Source organism: Protopterus annectens, chromosome 7.part0 (genome assembly GCF_019279795.1).
Source record: "Protopterus annectens isolate FY-2018-M chromosome 7.part0, PAN1.0, whole genome shotgun sequence".
Classification (NCBI taxonomy): domain Eukaryota; kingdom Metazoa; phylum Chordata; order Ceratodontiformes; family Protopteridae; genus Protopterus; species Protopterus annectens.
Window position 1 is genome coordinate 325,707,737 of NC_056739.1, and position 20,936 is coordinate 325,728,672.

At 41.2% G+C, this 20,936-nt stretch overlaps 1 protein-coding gene across 3 annotated transcripts in view; it reads right to left on the bottom strand.

Moving 5' to 3' along the window:
* ATXN7L2 (ataxin 7 like 2) overlaps positions 1-20,936 on the bottom strand; it is a 326,007-nt gene that overhangs the window by 101,778 nt on the left and 203,293 nt on the right. For all 3 annotated transcript variants that reach the window (XM_044076878.1, XM_044076879.1, XM_044076880.1), the window contains exons 8-9: positions 14,445-14,643; positions 298-419 (exon numbers count right to left, since the gene is read on the bottom strand). In XM_044076878.1, coding sequence (XP_043932813.1) covers positions 298-419; positions 14,445-14,643 — 321 coding nt within the window. The remainder of the gene's footprint in view (positions 1-297; positions 420-14,444; positions 14,644-20,936) is intronic.

Below are 20,936 nucleotides of genomic sequence, written 5' to 3' on the forward strand. Positions count from 1 at the left end.
AGATTAACATCAAAACTAGAAAATGAATAATGTACAAGTGTTGGCAAAGTTCCACTTTTGATAAATACCAAAGAATGATTATCTTCTTCAAAAATACCAAACCATAACACTAAGACTTTCATTCAATGTGTAATTTTACCAATAACATCGACATACTCTGGTACCCACTCAGTGGGAAAATATTTAAAGCAAACAAATAGTCTAAGCAGGTCTTGTAAAAGAAAATGAACTGATATGTTCCAGATCTCTACTGATACACTAGGAAAACTGGGAACCCTGAAGGTGTAAGACACTTACTTCCACATGTGAGAGCTGATATGCCTCTCTAGCATGCTACTGAGTGCTGAACAGAAGTGGTCCAAACGCCTGTCAAATAGGTAGCACCCTCGACCAATCAGCCGGCTTCCAAATGTGCAGAGCTATAAACAGCAAGTAAAAACAAGAACAAAAAAAACAAGCAATTAACAGGGTTAAAAAGAATAAATGCAGACAACAAAGATGTTACCTTATATGAAATAACTGTCAAAACCAAATACACAGTGACCAGGAGTAACAGCTCTAGCTAAACCAGGTAAGGAATCTAATGGTACCGTGGACAATAGGATACATACAGACTCCAGTTTTACCAAGGTGAATGGTATATCTGGAGAAATAACAGGGTGCTCTAGCTCCCAGTAACAGCAGGACAGCAAACCCAGCACTAGTCATGCAGATGGTACAAACTTAGAGGGAAAAAACAATTGCCCAGTTCAGGCACAATGAATCACATAGTATTATTATCCTAGACAGCAGACCATGTAATAAATCACAACTTACCTTGTCTATCACAGGTGGACATAAAATCACTGGCAGAATACGTAGCAACAGCATGGAGAAAACTAAGGGATTGACTTGACAGCACAGTGGATACAAAAAAAAATAATTTACATTTCTTTTTCTTCTAAGGAATCCCATACTATACTTACTTAAACTGTGAGGTTGTGGATTTTAACCCTTGCACAGTTAAGATTTGTTAGGCGGAACAGAAAATGCTAAACGTAGGTAAACATCTAACCTTCAAAAAGTAGATTAATTTTCACAACTAAAAACCTACAGAACCATTCAGTCTGCCAAGGCCAAAAATGCAGAATGAACTGTATACACCTGCATACATTAAACATGGAAAGCTCCAAGTCAAGCAAAGGATGAAAAAAAGTGACAAAAAAGAATCTTGTACATCTACCAATCACTGAAATCACAGTAAAGCTGTAAACGACAGTGAGGGATCCCTTAGGAAAAAGCATTTTCCTGCTATATGAAATACAGCTATATAACTACATACTTACAATCATGGCAGATCTGCTTTGATATTTCCATCCTTATTACCAGCAGGTTACAACCAGCAGGACACCGCCTGAAAACAGAAACTTTCTCAGGCAATGAAGCTCCTCCCTCTTTTTTTGTGCTCCTCAGGACCCTTCTCCAGATCTCTGAAGTCCACAAGAGGCAAAAACACTAAGAATCACAAGAATCATATGTGATATAAATAACTTTTTGAGCTACTGGTTAGGCCAGTTAGGTCTAGGTTGAAGGGGGGGGGGGTGTCAGTGGGAAAGTTAATAAGGACTGAACTCGCTATTCAAATCTATCATTACAGTACACATGCAACTTCCATATCAAGGACTGGACTTGCTTCCACATTACCAGTAAGACCAATTCCAAAGCTAAAGCTTTGGGGTGGATACCCATGAAAGAAAGCCCCTAATACAGGCATCAGTAAAGGAATGATTACATCTAGAGATCATACTCAGCTTATAGTACATTATCGTGGTGCTAATAAAGCTGCTGCATAAATATCACACACATTTCTAAGGAATGTCTGAGAAGTGGCCATGGTCTTGACAGAGTTGGCCCTTGGCTCAAAGGATGAAGTAGTTTTCATTATAACAAAATCTGTTATAATTAAGACATTTAGGTAAAGTTAATTTTAACACTTTGATGCTGAATTTCTTTTTCGAGTACAATACAAAAAGTTGGGAGTATATTCTTATCAAATTCATTCTGTCAAGCTAAAATCTGAGTTGTTTGCAAACATCTATACACTACAACAGATATTCACCTCTATTGGAAAAATTTGGGAAGAATATTGTTAAACTGACGGCCTGTATTAAATCGGTCTATGCAGCCACCTTAGACATGAAAGAGGCATTTACTGTCATGTAAACTCTTGACTCAGTGGAACACAAAAATACACAGGATTAATACACAAGGTTTGCAGTTCAGGAATTTTCTTGTCTGAAGTTAACAGCAACCAGAAAAAGAGCTCTCCACGGAGAAAAGATTGAGATCAGCCATCACAGCTTCAAAGGGTGGTAGAGTAATTTTTTTAAACTTCAAAATAAAGATCTGATGGAGGGATGGTATCCTTTACTAGTTGATGCAAGAAAAGTGTGTCTGAGAAACATTTGACACAAGCATCAACTAGCAAAGGGTATGCATTAAGGAAAAAACTGACCGACTAAGAGTGGCATCAGGCCTCCCTACCCATACAAGGTCCATTATTCCCCTGTGACACCCTCCCTGGAGGCTATTATTTTGTACAGAAAAAGTAGATATTTGTTAAATTGTTTTTCATTTATTTTACTATGAGAAAATAATATTGCTTTATAGTTTGATAAAAAAACTGTTTTTCTTCCTAATCTTTAAATGCTGGTGCTAGAAATGCAACTGCTGTTGGAGAAAATCTAGTAGCTGAACAATAACCCCTACCTTGTTCACAAACACACACCTGTCAGGACTCTTTTTTTCAAGTCCCGCGTTTATCTCATTAATAGTGGTATGTTGGTTTTGATGTGCTTTCTACATTTACTAACACAGTTTGTTTTAATGACAAGCCTGTGACCAGTATGTCTCTGAAACATGTTTCTGTATGCAGTGTAACTGTAAGAAAACAACTTTTGCATGCAGTCAAAATCTAATGTAAAGCCTAAAAGAAGCTTACACTGGAATCATAGTTCTTGATTAATCCCATAATTGTCAAAAGTAAATCTGCTTGTGTACAAGACAGCATAACTCACTACTGGGTTTTCTATCACAACTGAAAGGAAGCCATTGTTAAGAAGCAGAAAGCAAAGGGCAGACTGAAGAAAATGTTTCAGTCATGGCACAACATTTCTTGCTTTAAGAAGGCAAGCTTGTACTTTAATGGGCTCTCCCACTACATTAATATATTCATTTGTAATACTGGCCATTCAATGAAATTTCTTCATGCCCAAGACCATCTTCTAAATGCATTTAGAGAGACTAAGGACAAAGAGTTGGTGCCTTTATGGAGATTAAATGTAGCACATAAGTATACATCCAGAGAAGAGTAACTAAAAACAAAATCAAAATGCTGAGTCACATCATTCAGAATGTAAGGAACCAGGGTAGTGAGGGGGTCTATGTCTTCGGTCAATCCCCAAACAGATAACCAGAACCAGCCCAAATGGAAAAAAAGTATATTTACTTTTGTATGTCTGCTCTGAGGAAAGTCTCTCAGGCACCTTTGCCAGGAAAGCAGAGTCCCTGCCCAAAACCAGAATTCAAAAACCATGCAGTTAAACATAGAAAGTGATGGTCTGAATGAGGCCTGCTAGGCAGGTGAGACTACAGGCTGGTTGGCCTTAGATGTACAGGTATGTACAAATGGTGTAGCCACAGCAATGGAAACCACACTTACCAGAGCCAAAAGGATCTATCATAGTGACTTTAATATCATGGCTTTCTCCAGGGACCTGGGAATAAGGAGAAAGTACAGTTTTGTACCTATCATAAATGTAGATGTTCGAGTGCTAATACAGCTGCAGTAATCACATATGGGGTTCTCTGCCGTCAGGTGGTCCCTCGGTCGGCCGAATTCCAAAGTCTTGGTCCGGCGTCGGTTGTTGTCGCTTTCTTTCCTGACGTCAGTGCGACAGGGGTATATAAGACACAGCCAACGCCATATTCTTCAGTCTTTTCTTGCCCCAGATGTCAGGTGCCCCCAGAAGGAAGGCAATACATAAATCCTATATAAAAATATATTCAAGCAATGCAATGTAATCAAAACACAGTAGTTGCAAGCAAATACACCATAGGAGGATAACCCAATTAGGTTGTAAGAGGAGGTGTTAGCCACTAGTCCTTTACCAAGAGGGGAAGGAGGGAGGGAAACCTGTACTGCAGCTGTATTAGCACTCGAACATCTACATTTATGGTAGGTACAAAATTGTACTATGTTCATCGTGCATACAGCTGCAGTAATCACATATGGGTAGAATCCCAAAGCTACGCACAGGGTGGTAGGCACTAGGTGGAACTGGGATGAGCCAGAATGCCCTGCAATACAGCAGTGGCAAAGCCTGCTCTAGTTTTGGAATATAAAGGCAAGTGGTAGTGTTTTGTGAAGGTATGCACAGAACTCCAAGTGGCTGCCTCCAAAATATCTTTGGTAGGAACTCCTCTGAGGAAGGCTGTAGAGGTAGCTGTGGCCCTGGTGGAGTGGGATCTGATGCCCGTAGGGACAGATTTCCCATGATAGGAGTAACAAAATCGTATGCAATGGCCTATCCATTTTGAAATTGTCTGTTTGGTAACAGGCTTCCCTTGAGCTCCTACAGCATAGGACACAAAAAGCTGTTCTGACTTCCTGAAAGGCTTTGTTCTGTCCAAATAATAACGTAGCTGCCTATGGATGTCTAAGGAATGTAGCAGCCGTTCCCCTTTGTTTTGAGGATTGGGATAAAAGGTAGGTAAGTGTATGGCTTGATTTAAAGCTACCCTGGATACCACTTTAGGCATAAATGACGGATTGGTTCGAAGGGAAACCCTGTCCTGATGGAAGATGAGAAAAGGCTGCACAGCCATGAGGGCTTGTAGCTCCGAAACCCTACGAGCTGAGGTAATGGCCAGAAGGAAAGCTGTTTTCCAGGACAAATATTGCAAATCTGTTGAGGCAGCTGGTTCAAAGGGAGGCAGTGTTAATTTTTCTAGAATGTAATTAAGACCCCAGGCTGGCACTGGTTGTTTCCTTGGTGGTCTTATATTCTTAGCCCCTCTGAGGAACTGTCTTAAAAGTGGGTGAGAGAATAACGGTGGCTCCGTGTTGAATTCTGCAGAAATGGCTGAGGCATGGATTTTTATGGAGGAAAATGAAAGCCCACTGTTCAGCAGCTCAGCTAGATACTGTAATACCTGAGGCAAATTTAGTTTTCTAGGATCCTGGCCTTTTTTCTCATTCCAGGAGCAAAACCGTTTCCATTTTGCGGAGTAGGCCTTTCTAGTTGATGGCCTTCTGGCCTCCAGAATGACGTCCTGCACCTCTTTGGGGAGCAGGATCTGTTGTGGTGTTAAGGAATTTTCCATGCAGTGAGATTGAGTATTTTCAGCTGACTCTGAAGAGTTTTGTAGCTGTGCTGAGTCAGCAGAAGAGGCATTAGAGGTAGAACCCAGGGAGGAGTATGTGTTAGGCTCCTCAGGAGTGGGTACCAGTGCTGTCTTGGCCAGTCTGGAGCAATCAGTATCATCTTCGGTCTGTCTGCTCTTGCTTTCAAGAGTACCTTGGGCAGAAGAGGCAGAGGTGGGAAAGCGTACACTGTCCATGCTGTCCAACTGAATGAAAGGGCGTCCACTCTCCAGGCCTTTGGATGGAAGGTCCTTGAACAAAACTTTTCCAATTGATGATTCCTGTGGGAGGCGAAGAGATCTATGTCTGGCCTTCCCCACGCTTGGATTATCTGTGTAAACACCTGAGGATGCAACTTCCATTCGTGCGGATCTGTCATATTTCTGCTTAGACTGTCTGCCAGCGTGTTTTCCAAACCTGGTAAGTACTGTGCTTGAAGTTCGATTTGCCATTCCACAGCCAAGTTCCAAAGTGTCATGGCTAGTCTGCACAGGGGGTATGAATGTGTTCCTCCTTGTTTGTTTATGTACCACATTACTGTGGTGTTGTCTGTTCTTATCAATAATTGTCCTGGATGCAGGAGGTCCTTTAATGCTATAATTGCATTCATCACTGCTAGCATTTCTTTTTGGTTGATGTGAAGGTGCTTTTCCTTTTGGGACCATTTGCCCTGAATGCACCTGTCTGTCATGTGCGCCCCCCAGGCGTAATCTGAGGCGTCTGTTGTGATGACTTGATTTGCTTGAGGCTTGCAGAATGGGAGACCTGCGTTTGTTTGACATGCTTGGGCCCACCATAGAAATTCCTTTTGCAAACATGGAATTATTGGTATTATTGTTTCCAAATTGTGGCTGTGCTGAGACCATAGGTTTTTTAGGTACCATTGAAGTTTTCTCATATGCAACTTTGCACATGGGATTAAAAGAATGCAAGATGCCATGAAGCCCAGAGCCTGCAGGATTTTCCTTGCAGTAAGCCTGGTACAATTTGCTAGTATTTTGAAGTACTGAGTTAGTTGCCCCTGTTTTTCTGGCGTAAGGTAGGTCATCTGGGTGTTTGTGTCCAAGTTGGCACCCAGGAAAGTTATTTTCTGAGATGGTGTTAGCCTGGATTTCTCTTTGTTGATTGTGTATCCCAGAAAATTCAGTAACCGTATTGCATAAGCCAGATGTTCCAGAAGTTTGTGCTTGCTGTCCGCTTGGATCAGGCAGTCGTCCAAATAAGGGTAAATTTGTATCCCTTGGAGTCTGCAGTAGGCGATTACTGATGCCAGGCATTTCGTGAATACTCTGGGCGCAGTAGCTAAGCCAAAGGGCAATGCAGAGAATTGATAGTGGATTGAACCTGCAAGAAATCTGAGGTATCTTCTGCAGCTTTGTCTGATTGGGACATGCAGGTATGCCTCCTTGAGGTCCAATGTTACCAGCCAAAACCCTTTGCCCAGCATGGGAAGAAGCTGCTGTAATGTGAGCATCTTGAATTTTGGTACTAGTAGAAATGTGTTTAGGATGGATAAGTCCAAGATGGGTCTCCAGTCGGTTCCTTTCCTTGGTACCAGAAATAGTCTGGAATAAAAACCTTGATCTTGTTCGTGAGTAGGTACCTCTTGAATAGCTTTCATGTCCATGAGTTTTGAAATTTGTATTTGTGCCTCTGCCCTTTGATTATGTGGCAGGTTTGGCATGCCTCTCATTTTTGGAAGAGTGTGAAAATGAAATCTGTAGCCTCTGTTTATAATGTCCAGGATCCATTTGTCTGTTGTGATAATATGCCAATTTCTTGTAAATAATGCCAGCTTTCCTCCCAAGGGAGCTGCCAGCTGAGACTTGCTTGGCATGAAAAGGAGGAAGTCATTGGGTTTGTTTTCTGTATTGTTGTGCACTGTCTTCGCCACCTCTTGGTGCTGGAGTTTGCCATTGTCTGCCTCTATATGATCCTTGAGATTGACCTCTGCCCCTTGTGCGTCTGTATCTACCTCTTTGGGACTTGTCCGTGGCTGGAAAGGACCAGTTTTTAGAAGGCCAATTTCTGCTAAAACGAGGTGGTTGTACCTGTAGAAAAGCCTTGACAGTTTGCATAGATTTAGCTTTTTCTTCCATTTTACGTAGTATCTCCTCAGCATTAGTACCAAATAGTACATCCTTTTGTAAAGGAGCATCTAGTAGTTTAGCTTTAACATGATCAGGCAAACTTTGTTCCCTAAGCCAAGCATGTCTACGTATGACTGATCCTGTAACAGCAGCTCTACTTGAGGCCTCTAAGGCATCATAGCCACATTGTAAGGTGTGTTTACCCACTTGTTCTGCACTATGCATCATATCCTGCAATTCCTTCAAATCTGGTTGTTCAGGTTGAGACATTTTATTTCTTAATTGAGATAACACAAACTGCTGGTATTTAAGCATATGGAACTGACAATTTAAGGCCCTCATGGCTAGGGTGGCCGAGGTGTATACCTTTTTCCCCCACCTTTCTAGATTCTCTTTCGGAAGGTAGTGGATTCTTGGCAGTAGAGGCCTTCATTCCCTTGGGACCTTGAGAAATGGTTTCAGGGTCAGCATTATGGCTTTTGAAAAGAAATTGGTGAGAGTTAGGAACTCTGTAGTACCTATCAGGTTTGACTAGAGCAGGAGGCAGGGAATCCGGACTAAGACAAGCCTCCGAGTAAACATCATCAAGTATGTCCAAGACAGGAGGTATAGCCAGCGGTCTGTGTTGAGGTAACAAAAGAAATTCCCTACGCCTTTTCTTTGAATCAGAAAAGTCTTGGCCTTCCCAATGGAAGTGCTCCCTCAAGGTGTGCAAGGTTTCCCCAAAAGAGAAATCCTCTGGGGGAGATACAGAAGGAATGGACTGTTCTGCATCCGAATCTTCATAAGGGAGTAGAGTGCTCCTCTACATCAGAATGTTCTGAGAAAATGGAGCCCTGTTCAGAAGAGGGAGAATCTTCCTCCACTCTGGGTCTCTTGTCTGGAGGGGGTTGGGAACCCCTGATAAGGGTAATCAAATCCTCAGCCATTTTAAGCATCTGCTTTTTAGGCATGGGGCCTGGGGATGGGCCCTGAGCAACAGGCCTCTTGGGATGCATGGCTGATTTGGACTTTGTAAAGGCCTTAATAGAAAAGGAAGATGAGGGCCTAAAGACACCCTGGGTGGAAGTGGACCTGTCCACATTAGGAGACTCAACACTCACAGTGGCTTCGGTGGTTGTAGTCTGAGTAAGGGCCGAGGCACCTGCGGTCTCGGGTACAGAAGACACCGCCAAAGAAGTGTCGTCAGTAGTCAGGGACTGCAAAGGCGTCTCGCTGAGAACCGGACCACGTGTAGTCGGTTTTGGAGTGGTGTTGGTGGAGACCATGGACCTCACGTGTCGGTCCTTGTCCTTGCGTTTTTTGGACAAAACGGTAGTCGGAGTCTCCGACGACATTTTATAATCAAAGGCTTTACCAAAATAATGTTGGGCGAATTCCGCCCGATGCTTAATAGTGCGTTTATTGAAAGTAGCACAAAAGCGACAGCCCGAGACGTCGTGGTCTGGGCCTAAACAAGGTATGCAGAGGGAATGGAAATCCTTATGCAGTATTTGCTTCCCACAAGAAATACAATTGTTAACTTTGTCTGACATCGGTCTGAGGCAAGAAAAATTTCCCCAACGGGGTACTTAGCTTAAAAGAGGACTTCGGTTTCCAATTTTTCGTAAATTCAGGAGCTGGCCGACCGGCACTTGCGAACTGCTTCTGCTTCGGGCACCGCGCGGCAAAAAAGACTGAAGAATATGGTGTCGGCTGTGTCTTATATACCCCTGTCGCACTGACGTCAGGAAAGAAAGCGACAACAACCGACGCTGGACCAAGACTTTGGAATTCGGCCGACCGAGGGACCGCCTGACGGCAGAGAACCCCATATGTGATTACTGCAGCTGTATGCACGATGAACATCTGAGGGAAATGCAAAAACGAGACCTGGGTATTCTTCTGGAGAGTGCATCCCTGGGACATTCCCAAGACATCAATAAGGAAAAATAAGTTGCTGCATTTGGTGTTGGCTGGGGATGCAGAGGTCACAGCAAGGCTTCCCCAAAACCAGAACAAAGTTCTGGCTACAGTCAGGATGACAGACCACTTGTGGGGTATTAGCAGACGGTGGCTGAGCACATTCCCTAAGGAACTGGTTTATTCAAGAATATGGATGATAAGAAGAAGATCCATTCCCAAACTCCTATGGCTTCCTGGCACAGGGGGCAAGCATGCCCCCTCTGACCACAGATATATTATGAGAACGGAAGGGAAAAGCACCTCGGGGGAGGATGTCCTGAAACATCTGCAAGGTATGATGGGCTACCCTTCCTTCTAGGACAGTGATGTGCAAAGATTACTCTGTCTGTGATTATGTCCTTTGCAGCAACTGCTCCTGAAAATGCTCTCCAACCCTAGAACAGAAACAATCGTAACAACATCCATGGCCAGGGTGAGGGCTTGAAATGGTAAGATAAAGACAGGCTGGAATCCACCACTCATGATTATTTCTATACTTCCTGGAATTCTTATCAGGGAGACTAGTGGATTTAGTAATTAACTCCCCTGGACTCTGAGAATCTGTTGCAACACTCTCAAAAGAAATCTAGTGACTGGATTCCAGCTGCTGGCAACCTTTTCCACCCTTAGCTCATACTTTTTTCCCACAACCTTTCAGCACTCCCAGCACACAAGTTTTTTTTTTTTTTTCTTACCCCCATCCATACCTCTCAACCTGTTAGCCCAAGAAATCTGGGCAAAGCCTGACATAATGAGGGGACAAAGGCCCAAAAATAGGGACATATTTTAAGTATTGCTTTTATAAACTTAAAAATTAGTTAGAATAACAGGGTTTGTGTTAAACTGCATTTTTCTAAAGGATATGAAGTCTGATACTCAAATGTATGTCATTATTTAATGATTTTATTTCTCAGAAAATCCCAGTGATTTGCTAGAAAAACACAAATTTTATGAGGAACAGACCAAAACTTTGAGGCACAAATCTGGGCATTCTGCAAAAATCTGGCAGTTAACAGGTATGCCCCAACCTTCCTTCAGGCTTCCCCCACCCAGCACACTTCTGGTTCATTTGTTCCCTGTCTGGGACAACAACTAGCCCTACTCATTACAGATCAAGACCCATATTTTCCTCACTAATGCAAGAGCTATACAAGCCTACCTGTTCTGCTTCAGAGATGAGAGCTGGGTGCCTGAACAGATGATCATTTGCATACATGGTCCACCCCCCAAGTCTAACGCCTTCCTCACAGTTGATGTGACTTTCTCAGTTAGTGCTTACATGGGATACACACACCAGCATTTCACACGTATGGCCAATCTCCCAGTCTGTAAAGAGTGTGTGACCTGGCTCGATCCTGATGGAGTCAAACTACTTCCTTCTCCAAGGCTGCCTGAGCCAACGTTACCTGCTCACTCCCACACATTTCACCTTGGCTCCTCTGGCACTCAAACTGTTAAATGAGTTGGGACATATGGGATGTAATCATGGAATTATCCCCATATATTTATGCAAACACTTTTGTTAGCTTCACTTCAATGGCACTAAATAGCAAAGTGCGAACATCTATTACAGTTACATCCTTACTGTAGTCACCTCAACACTTACCTGAGAAAGGGACAACCTGGGTGAGCTCTATGGGATCCTCCCTGAAGACAATTACAAAGCATGAAAGCACAGGTAAGAACCTGGTACATGCTGTATACCCTAAATAAAAGCTATGTCTGAAATACTGACAGCACACTAGTTGATGTCTAACTTATCAAAAAAAAACATTAACAGAACCCAGTCAGCTAAATGCATCCACACACATGCTCAACACAAACACACAACACACATTCTTCTTGACATTCCCCTCTCCTGCATACCATGTGTGGGAAGGGGCATGTCTCCTTGTACACAAACAACTGACTAACTCAGATTTTGCACTTACCTTGGGGTAAATGCTTCTCAGAATACAGAGTCAAACGCCAGTCTCGCACACTATCCACTATTCACACATTTCACGGTGGCAAAAATCAAACACATTGAACACTCACTTTTCCCATATTATTCTTCCAACCACTGCCTCTGACACAACACTCAAACACACCTAACATATACTTTTACTACAGCACTCTCCAGACCACTCACTTTTGACACACACAACCCAATTACCACCACACTTTCATATACTCCAAGGCAGTCCTGTCCACACAGGTAACATACTTTCGACTACTCAACCCAACATACAAAAGCCACACCAAACCTCACTTTCAACAACTCACTCAAATGTCTACTGGTACATAAACAGTCCATGCTATCAACCACTCACACGATCCATTAAAAGCACAAAGCACAACACAATCAACCACTCATTCTAGACCATACATCTAAAACTAACTAAGCCCCAATACGCACATTCAAAAATCTCACCAACATATGTCTACACACACACACAGTTGCAATAGCACTAGCATCCCTCTTAGTCAAACACCATACAAGAGGAAAAACAATCTTAACACTATGATGCTATCTACATACAGGACACACACTCAACATATAAACTTGTCCAGCAAATAACATTTGATATGTCACTTCAACACACTGGACTCGGCAAGCAGACCATTCAAAAGGCAGTGTGTGATAACATATAAAACCCAGATACAAATCTTACACACAAAATGAACAAGTCCACAAAATCTGTATAACTCATCCAGAAAATCCTGTCTAGGAAAATAGTATGAAAGACAGAAGAAAGGTGTCCTTCTACAAGCAACTTCTAAAATCCAAAGAAATGGACTAGTGCTGAAAAGAATTTTGGAAAAACAGACACTTACACATTCCTTAAGCCAGAGGGAAGACACTCCTAGGGACCTTCAAAACCAATTAAAATATACAAAGTAAGTCTCTACTTGTGTCCCCTAGAATGGCTATTCTCTATGTAATTAACAGGGCACTTGCAGGCAAACAACTATCTGCACTGTGTCAGAAGAAAGAAACAGAGAAAGCACATACCAGAAACAAATGGCACTCACCTAGGTTTCCTCCATGCATTAAAAACATTCATGCTCAAATTCATAGATGATAGTCAGAAATTATACTAGTTAAATACCTAACTAACTTTATAATGGAAAAGACAAGAACCCATAATTTTATCAATCTATGCCTAAAGATAGTTAGGAGCTTTAAAAATGGAAAGGAAGATGAATGAAGGTCAAAATGTAATCCAGTTACATAAACTGCACGCCATATGGCAGCTGTCAAAATTAAAGGCTCCACATTAATAGCTGTACCAAGTGCAAAAACTATATGCTGACATTTAAATGTAAAATGCAATGTAGAAAACAAATATAAATGTAAACATTACTAGAAATAAAGGAACTGTGTAAATAAAGAAATTATGAATAAGCTTTTTCCTTTAAAAGTTATTACAGATGCCTGAATTACTATAAGTAAGCAGAAAATAATAAACAAGCCCCATCATATCCGAGTACTTTGTTCCTCTTTCTCATACAATACAATGGAACATCCCAGTGTTCCCTTTATGTGACTTTTAATGGAACCACTGCAGCACCAGAAATTACTATGCACTATCTCAATTCCACCTGTGTTCGTTCTGAGGTGTGTCTGCTTAAAATGACAACTACTATTCAATGATAACATGAGAAAAGACAAAACAACTTATTTTGCAAGCAATGTGTTACTGATCCAAGTCTGTGATGAGCTGACCTTCTTATAACCTTCATGAAAAGGTCAACCATCTCAGGTTGTAAAATCTGAAGTAATGAAAGCTATTCCCTGGTATAATATTCCTCATTCTTAAGGACCAAGGGTTCAAGTTGCAGCTTCAGACATGAAACAGTGGCCAAGGATGGTGTTACTGAGGAGCCGATGGCCAGCTCTCTCACCATAAAAGACAAGTGAAGACTGCTACATATGCAAGGTTCACCCAATGTGAAGATGTAAGATACAACAACCTGCAAGAAACCAGAACAACTATCATCAAATGACACATTAACTAGCATGCCTGTGAGAAGTACCATGAACACAACACACAACATCCACATCACTCCACCAAGGCAGTTAGCATGGTCCACCTATCCCCACCACCCCTCCAGAGACAAAAAGAACCATTAGCAACTCAGGCCAGGATTGTGCAAAAACTTTGGTGGTCAAAGATAAAGGTGACTAGGCAGATAAGAAGCACTCTAATGAGGTAATAAAAAACAAATCTATTAAAATTTACACACACCCCCTCCCATGAATAAAAACTCTACTTAGCTATGCAGGCCTTTTCCAGAGACAACTACTTATTAAAAAAAGAAGCAGTTTCAAAGAATGCCAACTGCTAACCTGGTCTCATTCACTTCCTTGCTGCTAATTTTAATTTGGCTATCCTTAAAGTGTAAATCTTGCAAATGTGCCTACACTTACAAACAGACTTTAAGAATCATCAACAGCAACTTCACCCCATAAGAATGAGTAAGTGCACAGTGTACCACAGTGGTATGCTATTCCAAATAAATGCAGAAAGAAATTCAGAGGAGAAAGTGACCAATAACAGGACATATGCATGAGATAACCTGAAAGCAAACTAATTACATGTGCTGCTCCCTTTCTCACAGTCAAAACTGCCTACAGCAGAATGAGCGTAATGGTCCACAGCAGCAAAACTATTCTCAGGAAAGAAAGGGGTAAAAAAAATCAACATAGCACAGAGTTATGGAGTCTGACTCAGTGAAGCAGACATAGCCAACAACAGAAGAACATAAAAATATATTCCTGAAATAGAAATACTGTTGGGGGCTATACCAGCCATCTTAACTCCCATATGAAGTGAAAAAAACATGAATTAATGCTATACTGGCAGCACTACTACAAGACAGTAAACATCTCTTATGCCCCTCTCTCTTCTTTGACTGACAAGAACAAGGAATCCTTCTTTTCAGGCCAATAGCTGCTGATTATGGCTCTGATACCTACTGTTCCACACCATGGTCAAAACTGTAAAGGATCTGAAACCTACCGCTGCTGGCCGTGGTAAATGCTGTGAATAAGGGCAGTCGAGCTTCTCTACTTCTTCTGTTGTTTCTCCTTCACTTTCATCACTTGATGCCCTACAGTCTGGCCTCAGTAGTGGAAGTGGGTACAGAAGTTTTGCTTCAGGTTGCTCTCCAAGTGCTGATCTGAAATCATCATGGTCACTCTCTGAGGATATCCTGGACCTATGAAGAAACAAGTGTAGTTTTAAATGTTGCCAAGTTTACAGCAATGCAGTAACTCTCAATACCCACTTTCCAACATCCTAGTATAGAGAAAAAATTCACAGGAGGGGGGAAAAAGGTGTTTTTATGCTATGTGAGGAACTCATCATAACAGCAGATGTGTAAACCATCTCTGTCTTCATTGCAACTGCCTGTGCTATGCAAACCACTCACTGGACAGTTTCCTAGAATCCCTCCTCTCCCTGAGAAGTTATGATCTGGACCATATACAGGGAATAGAACTAACTACATTTAGAATGAACGCATAAATAATCCAGTCCAGTAGGGTTGAGGGCCAGATTTGGAAGCAAGGCTTTAAACCATGACACGGTACATTTCCAGAAATTGACAGACACATGATATTGGACCTTGGAAGGTAGGCCCAATTACCAGAAAGTTAACAGGTCAATATCCATAACTTATCTGGCTTCAAGTGGTACATATGAAAGAAGCTGCCTTTCATGTAGAAAAAAAAAACACCACTCTGTCCACTTAAGCTGGATGTTTCCTCAGTGGGAACCAAACAAAACTATCTCTGCAACAATTCTACAGTCTTCATACTCTGTTTCCCTGGCATAAGTTTTTTTTTTCATACAGCTAGCTAAACCTGTATGAGCGTCTGAAAAAAGAAATTCAAAATAACACATTATCCATCAAAAAAGTATCACAACTAACAAAAGAAAACAATCCAGAATGCAGGCACACTACAGAGATGGTGAAGACAAACCAATCACCAGAATATGTCCTATAAATGTATTACAATCCGTCAAGGTCTTTATCCCTGGAATATCATGTTTGGCAGAGTGTCAAGCTATGTGTCCAGATGGCAGGAGAGTGTTCCAGCTAGCATCCCCTGGACAACTGCCATGGCAAGCCACCATAAAATAACTTGTGTAAAGTTTTAGAAAGGTGTGGACTACAGACCGTACTGGTGCTCTGAAAACTACAGTGGAAGAGTACCCCTGGAAAAACAAAGTGGACAAAGCTACCATCCCACCCTAGCAGAATGGGCTCTGACAGATTCCTAAATATGGGTTTATTCAAAGAGTCATAGAAAAGTCCTATGCAAACAATAATCCAATTGGAAATGGTTTAGTTACCTAGTCTGTTTAGGGCAAAGGAAACAAAGTCAGTCTGATTACCCAAAATTCTTGGTTTTGACAATATACACCAACGAATGTATACTTGTGTCGATCCTATCAATAACTTATTCCAGATTTTGCAGTGAAAAGAAAAAGGACAGAACTCAATCTTTTGGTTCAAGGTACTGTCTTACATTATTACAGTCAAAAAACATGGCTTACTAGAAATAATCACCTTAGTGTTATGAGAAAGACAGTAAAAGGCTCCATGTACATAGAAAAATTGAAACTTTTGAAACCCTTCTGCCTGAGCTGAGCATCACAAGTAGGACTAATTTACAATACAGGAATTTTAACGATACTAAACACAACAGCTCAAGGTAAGATTCTGTCAAGGTTTCAAAGACAAAATGAATGTTTCCATTTGAGAACCAGGAGCTTCTTCAAAAGCTTCAAAATTCAGTATTTTCCCCAGACACAACTTCACTGTAGGCATGGATGTTAATGGAGAAGATGTTAAAGGGCTGTACAGTAGGTCTTAACAGAAGAATAACACACACCTTAGTAAGTAAACAAAATAAACAGTACAAGATGTGAGGAGCTAAACCATAAAAGGGTCGATATTATAACATCGAAGCTTCAGGTATTCGAATACCTAAAGCTTGACACGTAAATAGCGAAAGCTCAAAACCTTGAACGGCCAATTCCGCACAAGGAAAGAAATCGCTTGGCCGCAAAACAAAAGCAAACAAACTTTCAAACCCGAAACAAGCGGGGGGCTTTGCCCCCAACTAAAGATACAAACTCCGAGATCACTCTACAGTGGAGAAAAGGGCAAATTCCACACAATGGTTAAGCTAATTTTTCCCTGTTAAAAAATTAGTGGAAGAGGCCGTTCGCAATTTTCAGCTTTCGCTATTTAAGTATCGAGCTTTCGGTATTCGAATACCTGAAGCTTCGATGTTATGACATAGACCCACCATAAAAGGTAATGAGCCACATCTACTACAGCTAGGGAAAAAGTCTCTTCCACTTCTACCAGCAGGATTTCCTGGTGGAAGTCCTCCTGGCCTTTTGGAAGCCTTTTATCACCATTACAATTACTTACCAGTTGGGAAGGCAGGACATGAGCAAGTTATGCAGTGTTAGATGAATGAGGATTGTTAAAAAGTAAACATATGTATATCCTGCAGAAAATGACAAAAAAAACCTTACTATGTTTTTTTTTTTTTTTTTTACATTAAGGTATGTATACCTACACCGCCGTTTAAAATGTGATTTAATAAATGTTTAAAAAATAATTATTTACTAGAAGACTAAGCTTTAACTGCAACATTGTGAAATGAAGTGACTCTACAGACTGTTGCAAAACTTAAACCTGATGCTAGGACAAAAGTTCTTCCAAGAAAGAAAGATGACAGAACCAGGGCACGAAAACCAACTATCTAGAACAAAATGCTACAATGAAGATAACTGGCTTTTTCTACTGATGATTTTAGTGGGACTGCTTGAACTAAAGGGACTGGACGAAATGTGTCAACTCGTTTGTCACACCAAGTTCCTAACAAGGCAAATTCTAAATGAGAGCTTGAACAACTGAGCATGGTTCTGAGATGCAAACAGATCTCTGTCCAGCTACTTCCACATGAATATCTGTTTCTGTAAAACTCAAGGATGAAGGCGCCTCTCACAGCCCAGATGTCTGCTGGAAGACTGTGTCTACTTGGAAGATAAATTGCTTAGAACTTTAGCCCCATGGACAAAAGTGAGTCCCACATCTGCACTGTTAACATGCAGATTTGATAAATTCATGCATCATCCTACCCAGTACTGATATACCATATTATTTTTCAGTTGTCTAGGATTATCAACCACAGCCCCAAGATGGACATTTTAATGCTCTTAATGCTGAGTACTGCTGTCATTTCTTTCAGGTTGATTGGGATCATTCTTAGCAACACACTAAATCTACAGTCAAGATCTCTGGCATCTGTATGGCCAGAATGGATTTTCTAGAGCTGAAGAAGGCTGAATCCACCTGGCAATTCAGTTCTTTTTACTGAGGCTGGCATCACGGGAAGCTTCTGTTCTAAATGAGCTACCACCTGATCTTGGAGTTTCCGCACATAATGTTGGCATTTTCTCACCTATAGTCTGGCATACTGAACCATCATGATACTGTTTGAACACAGTAAAACAGTGCTAAAAAGGACATCATTTAGCAACTGGTCTGGATCACTGTGAATTAAAGGAGTTTGTATCCCTCCACTCTTTGCTAAATCAGAAAGACTTTGTTACATAGAACCCAGCACTGTTACTAGAAAGTTGTTTTGCTAAGCTGGGACCAGAAACAAAATTATTTCCATTGATCCTGTCATGGCATCTAAAAATGGACTCATCATTTTCAGGCTGCCCAATAGCTGCTGGTTAAAGACAGCTTGAATCAGACTGTTGATAAGATAGTGATAAACGTGCATCCTTTCATCCTGAGTGCCATTATACCAGAAAGCAGACCACTACAAAACCAAATGGCAGAGTTGTACACTAAAGTGCTATTCCCACCTTGAAACATAAGGGATCTCTTGAGATGCTGAAAACGTGGACATGTTAATAAACATTTTCAAACTAGAGTCTCATCCAAGCTTCCTAAAACAGAAGGTGAAGAGCCAAATTTCTCACTATTCTGAATTTCTTGACTTTTATTTGCTTATTCAGACTGGAGAGATTTAAGATGCACCTTCAAGTCCTCTCATCCTTCCTGGGACTGGGAAAACCATGAGCAATATACCATACTGACACACACAAAAGGCACCTTCTCTATGAAGCCTGTGCTTAACATTATGTAAAAAAACAGCCACACTGGTGAGATACAGGGATAAAGCTCTGACTAGGACCAATCAATCCGGGTTCTATTAATGGCATGGGTGACTAACAGAGCAGCAGGGAGGGGTGGGCATTACAATCCTGGGTGGATGGGTAAACCTATGAATGCCTACCATGTCTATCCTTGGTGGAGGCTGGGGAAGTCAATTTGGTAGGTGTGCCTAAAGAGAATATAGGGTGGAGACTTGGTTGAGCTATTGCGAAGGTGGGGTGACACACCGCACATCATTGCACACCCATCCTCAGGCATAATCATTAAGGTCACAAGGGAAGAAATAGGAAATGATAGGTCATAAGACAACCCCCCCCCCCCCAAATCAGATGCAAAGACATGCAGAGCCCTCAGATGCTTTTTTAGTTCTACCACTGGCCCCAGCAACACAGGATTAAGTCCGGAGAAGGAGATGAAGCAGCTGGTTGATCCAGCACATACAAGTACTAGGGTGCTGGGCCAGTACAATGAAGTGTAGTAATGGAGGGGAGTAAAAAAAAACAAAACATTATGTGCTAAATAAGGTTTAAGCTGGTTAGCAAAGCCTTGGGTACCCTTAGAATTCACTGACAAACTGGTTATTAAGAGAAGTTCTCTTTTACAACGTGATGGTGAAACCACATTCAGCCACTGTAATCTGTTCCAATTGCCTTGAAAATGTGACATTTTTGACCTGTATGAGTGGGATAGGGAACAAAGATTTGGAAGTATGAATGGAGCAGAAAGGAAGGACTGCCTCTGCAACTGACGTACAGAAATAACTCATTTGGAAGCAATACCCATATCACTGGAAGAGAAAACTGCAGTGAGGGATTTCTTCTTGCCCCCCTCCCCCGACTATGCCTACACCAAGAATCCTCTTGCATCCACAGCTCAGATGCAGTCCTCTTAGACAAGCCTCTGAAGGAGCAGAAATGAGAAGTAAAGGCTCATACACACATTCAAATGTGGAGGATATACTAACCACAAAACTGAAGTAGAATGAAGAATTCCTACTATTCTGAAGTACAGTGATCCTGGAGTCAGTAAGTACCTGGAGTAAGGGAGAAAGCAAAGCTCCCCGTGCCAAGAAGTGTGTGTGTGTGTGTGTGTGTGTGTGTGTGTGTGTGTGTGTGTGTGTGTATGTGAAAACTTTCTGCAAAAAAGATCTAACTCTGTTACAACACATTGTGATTTTCACGATTGTATTTAGAAGCCACACTATACTGCTCACAAGTACTGGTGCTGAATAGTAATGAGTTGAAGTTTAGCCCTGCAAAAAGAGAAATTATTTGTACATTTTTTTCCTATAAAATGGAAACTTACCTTAATGAGAATCTTCTGAAAACATGTAAATAACTACCCAAAATTGTCTTAGTCTTACCTTTGACTTCTAACTGATATACAAACAGAAGTTACTCCTGAACCCAAAAGAGCCATATAAGAAACAGGGAGGGTTCTGACATTGATTACAGTACCTTCAGGATACTGCTGCCACTTACTAAGCCTGTCTTCTTTCAATCTCACAAGAACCTAAGGATTAACCAAGAAAAGGGCAGCTTGATGTGTTGCTTTACACGTGATGATTCGGCTTCACACAAGTATACAAAACGTTAGCAGCCATGTTACTGGAGTAATGGATTCTTTTATCAAAGGCATCCTATAACAGAGTCTTTATTAACACTGTCAGGAAAATCCATCAAGAATTGCTTTGCATCATTTGCTGTTTCTAAATCAATGTTATCCAAATCATGATGTTGGGTGCAGAAGGGTTTCAGCACATGTTTATACTTTTAAACTAGGTATGAAACTGTTCAAAACCTTGATGGTGTAAACAGACCTCTTTATTGTTCCTACTTTGGAAGAATGTTCCTATTTTCAGGCCTGATTTAACCCTTCATACAATCTTCTGAATCCCTCATCACACATGATTTTTGAAGCTGTCTAGTGCTCATGAAACCACCTTATATGACCAACATACCAGCGGCACCAATAATTTAAAGAAAGAGGACACACATCTTACACCTCCCTTTTTCAGAAACATAAATAAATGAGCCTGTGTGTTAGCATTTTGTACACAGTTCTTTAATGTTTACAGATTTTATACTCTAATAATATCCTTATGTTTATTGATCACTTTTTGTTGCTGTTTTTTTAAACATATATATCTGAGTATTATACAAGGGCAGCTCGTGGTATCGATCTGCTGAGCTGCAGCCCCTCAGTTTTGCCATAAAAAAAAGTGTAAATAGTGTTTTTTTACACACACTAATAGCAGTTCGAACTGCAAACTAGTGTATAAAGTTGAAGGTGCGAGG